The 7197-nt window shown below is 35.6% G+C and overlaps 1 protein-coding gene and 1 long non-coding RNA gene across 3 annotated transcripts in view; both read right to left on the reverse strand.

Annotated features, from left to right (window-relative positions):
- The window catches only part of LOC107552657 (uncharacterized), a 21531-nt gene extending 20235 nt beyond the window's left edge, over positions 1–1296 (reverse strand). Inside the window, exon 1 of the long non-coding RNA XR_001604880.1 lies at positions 958–1296. This is a non-coding gene — a long non-coding RNA (uncharacterized lncRNA). The remainder of the gene's footprint in view (positions 1–957) is intronic.
- Positions 1297–1298: 2 nt separating this feature from the next.
- Positions 1299–7197, reverse strand: part of LOC107552655 (macrophage-stimulating protein receptor-like) — a 21607-nt gene continuing 15708 nt past the window's right edge. For both annotated transcript variants that reach the window (XM_016234593.1, XM_016234592.1), the window contains exons 17-20: positions 3020–3129; positions 2694–2859; positions 2381–2517; positions 1299–1825 (exon numbers count right to left, since the gene is read on the reverse strand). In XM_016234593.1, the coding sequence (XP_016090079.1) occupies positions 1609–1825; positions 2381–2517; positions 2694–2859; positions 3020–3129 (630 nt within the window). In that variant the 3' untranslated portion in view covers positions 1299–1608. The remainder of the gene's footprint in view (positions 1826–2380; positions 2518–2693; positions 2860–3019; positions 3130–7197) is intronic.

Raw genomic sequence — 7197 nt, forward strand, 5'->3', positions numbered from 1 at the left:
GCCAATCACAACGCACTGGATAGCTGGCCAATCACAGCACACCTCGCTTTTTCAGACTGATGAGCTTTGTAAGAATCGACGCGTTTCAAAAAGGCGGAGCATACACTCTTAAAAATAAAGGTGCTTCAAAAGGTTCTTCAAGCGATGCCATAGAAGAACAATTTTTGGTTCCACAAAGAACCATTCAGTCAAAGGTTCTTTAAAGAACCATCTCTTTCTTACCTTTTTATAATCTGAAGAACCTTCTTTCGCCACAAAGAACCCTTTGTGAAACAGAAAGGTTCTTCAGATGTTAAAGGTTCTTTATGGAACCATTTAGACAAAAAGGTTCTTCTGTGGTATCGTGAAGCACCTTTATTTTTAAGAGTGTAGAGGAGAAACAATAATGTACAGTATGTGGAAAATAATGTTTTTTTTTTACTTTAAATCGCATAAACACATTTCATTACACCAAATACACAAAATGATGTTCTTTTTAGCAGCATCATATGACCCCATATGACCCCTATCTTTGCAATCATCATATGATTGCAAAGATATTATTTAAACTGAACTGAGCTGGATGTTGACATCACTGAATTCAATGATGAACTGTCTTTAACTGAAAAATGAGTGTTTACTATTGTCATTTTGCATTATTGACACTATTTTCCTAATTAATGCTGTTCAGTTGCTTTGTCACAATCTGTATTGTTAAAAGCGCTATATAAATAAAGGTGACTTGACTTGACTTGACCCCTTTAAATTTGAGCCTAAAAATCCTGCAGATACCCTGCATTACTCTCTTGTGGACCTGCTGGCATATACAAATCATGCTTCACATCATGTCAACAACTCAGACTTTGGCATTTTATCTCTTTTTTTACACTAAAAAAAAAGTAAAATGAAACTGATCAAACCATATTTCAAGTAATCATATCACTCTTCCTTAAAGAAACCATTTATGTACAACGTGACAAAGCAACAAGTGATAAAAGCTATCTATCTCTTACATTGTTACATTGTGTAAATATTTCTGCAGCAATGTGCTGGTAGCCATGCTCACACTGAAAGACTGTTGAACCAAAATCCTGCTCCCTATGTATATTAAACATCAAACACTGACAAAGAACGGGGGACATTTTCACTGGCAGTGTGGACATAAAAATAGTTTGGTCGCTGGAATCTTGCTGCATTGCGCCTGGATAGAACACAGTGTTATACTATAGAAGTATGAGAAATAACAAATCATTTTCAGTTGTCATTCAGTGTAAGAAATAATACCATGTGCTTTAAAAAGTATAAAAACACAGCATTCTTGCATGCATTTAAAAAAAAGTTTAAAATATAAAATTCATTTAAAAAGTGCACTTGCCCCAAAATTGTTAAAATCCCAAAGATGTGACACCAATTTGGTCATGCAACTAACACCACGCAAAGTTCACAACAGCATGACCATCTCAGACACACACAAGGAATGTACATTCAGTTTTACACATGTTGGGATTCTCCAAATACAGCAGATCATCTTCAGTGCATGCTTTTTGGTTCCCACACTTCACAGGACCATATGAGCCTCTGAATCCACAGGATGAACGCAGCTCAAACTTATTTCATTCAAGACCAGGGTCAAGTGGAGGACTGGTCCGAATGTTCGGGAGCAGGCGGGGCCGGGAAGAGTTGGGGGTAGGGCCTGGGCTGGTCCAGATTCACATACGTGATCTGCAGGTTGATGTAATGTTCCCCCTCAAGGCTGGAGTGGATTTCTTGAATAACTTTCACGAGACTAGGGAAACTTGGTCTCTTCTCAGGCTCAGGATTCCAGCACTGCAGCAGGATGGACCACCTATAATAAAGAATACAAAATTATTTATTAATCTATTTGCCCTTTATGCCCAATTATGCCCAATTATGAAGCTACATGTAAATCTAAATATTTCTGTTGGGTTTTCACAGCTGTTCCCCCATTTTTAAAGTGATAATATTTTTTTATTATTATGATTATTATATTTAATTTTAATATTTAATATAGTTTATGTTTATGATCCACTTACAATGTTAGTAAAAGTTTTCCATCAAAAAAGTATATACTTTTTCCAAGACTGTTTACCACAGTTTACTCTTATCATTAGTTCTTCTGGTGTTTAGAAATATTTAATAATTTAATATAATTTAATATTTTAACAACAGCAATATTATTAATATATTTATCTTGCTTTACTGCTTCACCATGGATTACGATTTTGTCGTAGGTGTTGCTGACATGTAAATGTGGACAGTTAGCTAAATAAAAAAAGCTCCTTTGAATGATATATTTTCAAAGCATACATATCAAAAAGCCAAAGAAAACATGATTCCTCATGATACGACCCCTTTAAAATAAAAGGCAGGTAAATCATACAGGGAATTCAAACAGTATTGTGGCTGTAGCAGTCGACGGCCTTGCATTAGATAGGTTGTAATGTCATAAGGGTCCACATCAGGATACGGACTGGCCCCTCTCGTCATCAGCTCCCACATCAACACTCCAAAAGACCACTAGAGGGAATAAAATACATGTTATATATAGAATGTAGCATCATGAAATTTATTTTTAGCCTGACTCTTCTTCCAAGACGACAGGATCACGCCACTGAGATCACACTTATATTCATGTGATTTCAAAACTGTTCATTTTGAAACGTCTTGAAAAGATTCTCCACATTTAAACTGACCACATCTGATTTGGTGGTGAATTTCTGTGTCTGCAGGCTTTCTAAAGCCATCCATTTGACTGGCAGCTTTGCTTTTTTGCTGTCCTTGATGCTGTAGTATTCCTTATCATAGACGTCACGTGCCATACCAAAGTCAGCCACCTTCACTGTAAACGACTCATCCAGCCTAGGAAAAGTGGTTTCATTACATTTATTAGAATTTTTGTGTCTTTACTCATTGTACTTTGATAAAACAACAAAAATCAAAGTACATTTTGTTTGTTTCATTTTGGTGTATGCATACATTACCAGATAAAATAAGAAAATTAAGGTTGCCTCTTACTTACATGCAGTTACGTGCAGCAAGGTCTCTGTGCACAAATTTTCTGTTTGCGAGATACTCCATTCCTTTGGCAACTTGAAGCCCAAAGCCAATCAGGTCCTTCACTGTGGGATTCTGAACATGAAGGATATATTTTTATGAGGCTTTTAATGCAAAAGTTGAGTAAGTTAACATGATTTTACCAAGATTAAAATGTTTAAATTAATGATGCACTGAAATGAAATGATTCTGGGCCAAAAATTCAGGATGCACTTGGCCGAAAGCTGAATCCAAATCCAGAAATGTATTTTATAATTATTTATAATTAACATTAAATAATGAATAGGTACAGTAAAAATTAATATGTAAAATAGTACATATATTTGGCAAAATACTGCTCTCTAGGGTTATTTGTCTAGCTATATATTAAGTTTATGGTCAGAATGTCATGAGATAAATATAACGTTACATGGCATTGTTCACAAGCTGTTTTATTGATACATTTCACTAAGTACTGTTTCCAGGGGTTAAAGCAAAAAAAAAAATCTTTTGACTGAACATTTTTCCTCAGCCAAACCCCATTCCACAGCCATACCTGTCACACACCCAGTTTAAGAGAAGTTTTTCTTGTAATTAAGAGCGCTTGTCATCCTAATTAAAAAAATTTAGGAGCACCTTCTGATCAATAATAAAAAATTCTTATCAAAAATTTGCCTCAACTCACCTTAGCCTTTATTTATAAAGCACTTTCAAAACCAAAAATGGACCAACGTGCTGTACACAAGCAGTATATAATAAAGATTAAAAAAAACATTAAAACATAGGAACAAAACATAAAATAAAAGACAAGTCATTCACAATTGTCCTGACCAATCAAGTGCCGAAAGCCTGATAAAACAAGTAAGTCTTTAAGTCCTTTTTAAAAATGACCATGCTTGATGAGGATTTGACAGATAATGGCAGAGCATTCCAAAGTGCTGGAGCCGCAACAGAAAAAGCGCAACCTCCACTCCGCCTCAGACGAGACCGTGAGACAGTCAAAAGCAAGCTCTGAGAGGAGCGCAATAGTCTATGCGATTGTTAAGGGACCAACATATCCCTTATGTACTCAGGAGCCTGATCATGCAGAGCTTTATACACAAACATCAACAACTTGATGTGTAATATGAGGTGACATTTGACTCAAGTGATCTACAGGGGTATTTTCTTTTTACCTTTGTAATGGCATTTTTCTAATTTTATTAAATGTATGCAGTGTTTCCTAGGATTTTTTCCAGCTGTGGTGGCAGGACTATTTCCCATGGACCACGCCCCCTCCTCTACCCACCCAATCAGGTGCACTCAGAATTTAATTTATTTTAACTAAAAAAGACAAGTAAATAGTAAATAATAAAATAAGAACAAATAAATTAATGACAATCAATAGCACAAACAAAAACAATAACAAGATACAAATTAAATTAACAGTACTTTAATTTTTTCAGTTAGGTCTAACTATAATCTATTCAACTGTAAAATAACACTGGTTAGTCTTCACTGTATAATGAAAGGCAGCAGGAGGTTTATTTAGGCTGCTGTCTCTTTAAGACCTCATGCACGGATCTAATAGTTTTACACATGGCTCTATGCTTACTTTTCTTTTTAGGAGCGCTTGTCCTCCTAATTTAAAAAATTTAGGAGCACCTTCTGATCAATAATCAAAAATTCTGATCAAAAATTATCCTTCCTAATATGAGGTGACATTTGACTCCTTAAAGTGACTTACAGGGGGAAATTTCCTTTTTACCTTTATAATGGCATCATTTTCATCTGTCAAATTCAAAAATGTATGTTTATAAGCTTTTTAAAATTTCCATTTAAAACAATATAATAAGAAGAATAAGACAAATAAGTTACCAATCATATGAAATTAGTATTAATAAAAAATGTATTTGTACTACAGAGGTGGAACAGAAGAACACAAAAGTGGCTTGTAGGTACATTTCCAGACGTTTAATGAGGCTCAGAGGTGGCATGAGTGCAATTAAATTCATATGTTCATGTGGAGATTAATGTTTTAAATATAAAGTTTTGAATACAGAAATATTAAATGATTTAAATAACTGAAATTTTACGCTAAAAATGAAACTAAATCCACCAGCAGGTGGCGACAAAGTCACTAATTTTATCACTGAATCATTCGTTCAATTGATTCGTTAGAACGGCTGATTCATTCAGGAATGAAGCAAGTGACTGTCTTTATGAATGGGTAATCATGAATCACTGACTCACTTGGTTCATTCAAAAATGCACTTTCATTGAATGAATTAAACACTGCTGTGTTTGTTTTTAGAGATGCTGAGCTGTTACTATATTTGGAACTATTTTCGTTGAAGAAATAGAGCAAAATCAGGCAGTACTTGTTTATTGAACTGTTGTATTAAATCAATATCACATCGCAAACTCCCTTAATAACTCCCTTAATAACTATTAAAAGTTGTCACTCTCCTTATCGCGATCTGTGGGCGCACAGAAAATGAGAGCGCGCGAGTGAGTTCTCAAGACTCTAAAGCCCGTGCAAATGATACGTTCCGTCATCTGTCATCGTGTTATAAGCGCGGAACCTGCGGGAATGAGTAGAATTGTTATTAAAATCCGCAATCCCGCGCCGAAATTCAAGTTCTGCTCTGTGTTCTCTGCTAATAACCTGACTGTGAATGATGCGAGCGGCATCACTATGTTGTCACTGAGAAGCTGCAGAATGATTTTTGGTGTGCCGGCAGAACAACAACAACAATGTGCTACATGTTTCTTTTCCAATTGGCGGAAATCCATCGTAGCAATGGAAAACTTTAATCCCTGCATAAACAAAATTTATTTCAAATTTAATTCAAGCACTTTCAATGACCTATGTTTGTTTTCAAGTACTTTCCAGGCCTTGAATACATATGTCTGAAATTCAAGTACTTTCAAGAAGCGTGGGAACCCTGTATTAAACAAAACACTGAATACTGATATTTCAAATAATTTAAAAAATGAAAAGATACTTTAAATGTGAAATTAAAACCGCCAGTAGGTAGCAGTAAGTCACTGTTAATAAGTGAGTCGTTGCGATTGAACCGAATCATTTAGGGGGCGCTCACATATAGCGTCTTTTGCACGCTCAAATTCGTTATTTCACATGTAGACGCGCGGCAGGCGCGCTCATAATGGAAGCGACACGGTCGCGATGCGCACGCGGTGCGACGCGCTCATTTTTTCCAGGAGCGTCCGCGCCGCATCGAGATAAAAATATTTCAACTTTTCAGAATGCCGCAAGCGCACCGCGGGTCATGTGACAAGAACCAACCAATCAGCTTCATCCTTTCCCGTAACAACATTGAAAGCTCAGCCAAGATGAAGGAACAGCTGATCATAGGTGTACAGGGATAGCCATTTTTAAACAAATTTAGTAGCAGAGCTACTGCAAGCGATTTTTAGTGCTGCAAATCCATTTATCCTTTGCTGAAACTTCTGCGTCTTCATGGAGAGCACAGGTCATGGCTGCTTACAGTGTTGAGAAGGTTACTTTGGAAATGTAATAGGTTACAGATTACAAGTTATCCTATTTAAAATGTAATAGTAGTGAACTTTTTCAATTACTTTATTAATGTAACTGATTACTTTTCAAAATTTCTAATGAATGTTTATTTGTAACTGTTAATCATTTTCAAAAATTTACACCTTGCAGGGTTAACCTTACATAATCATAATACATAGTTTACTGATACTGTTTTTGAAACCAAATCTTTGCATAACTACAGGAAACAGCATCTAACAATGGTTTGGAAAATAAATAGTTAATTAAAAAATAATAATAAATAACCGTATTTGAGTTGATGTATATGCTTTTATCTAATAAGCATGTGTCCACTTCTGTGTAAACTCCTGAAACATTGGTGTCTCTTTGTATATGATATGATGATCGTTTTCTCAAAATAAGTAAAATGCTCATGAAGTGACTCAGAGCAGTTCTAGAGATTACGTTTATGTGTTCATGACATGTACTCATATACTGAGGCTGAAAACACCGCAAGCTTCAGTAGGCATATGTGTAGTAAATGAAACCGCATGTCTGCGCTATTAATTTCCACGAGGGGCAGACTGGGAAAAAAAATTCAGGCCGGGAAATCTCTTACTCATACACCCACAACAAATTCTGAAACATGGACAACCCTATTTTTT

This window comes from Sinocyclocheilus grahami, unplaced genomic scaffold, assembly GCF_001515645.1.
Source record: "Sinocyclocheilus grahami isolate Dianchi unplaced genomic scaffold, SAMN03320097.WGS_v1.1 scaffold455.1, whole genome shotgun sequence".
Lineage (NCBI taxonomy): Eukaryota > Metazoa > Chordata > Actinopteri > Cypriniformes > Cyprinidae > Sinocyclocheilus > Sinocyclocheilus grahami.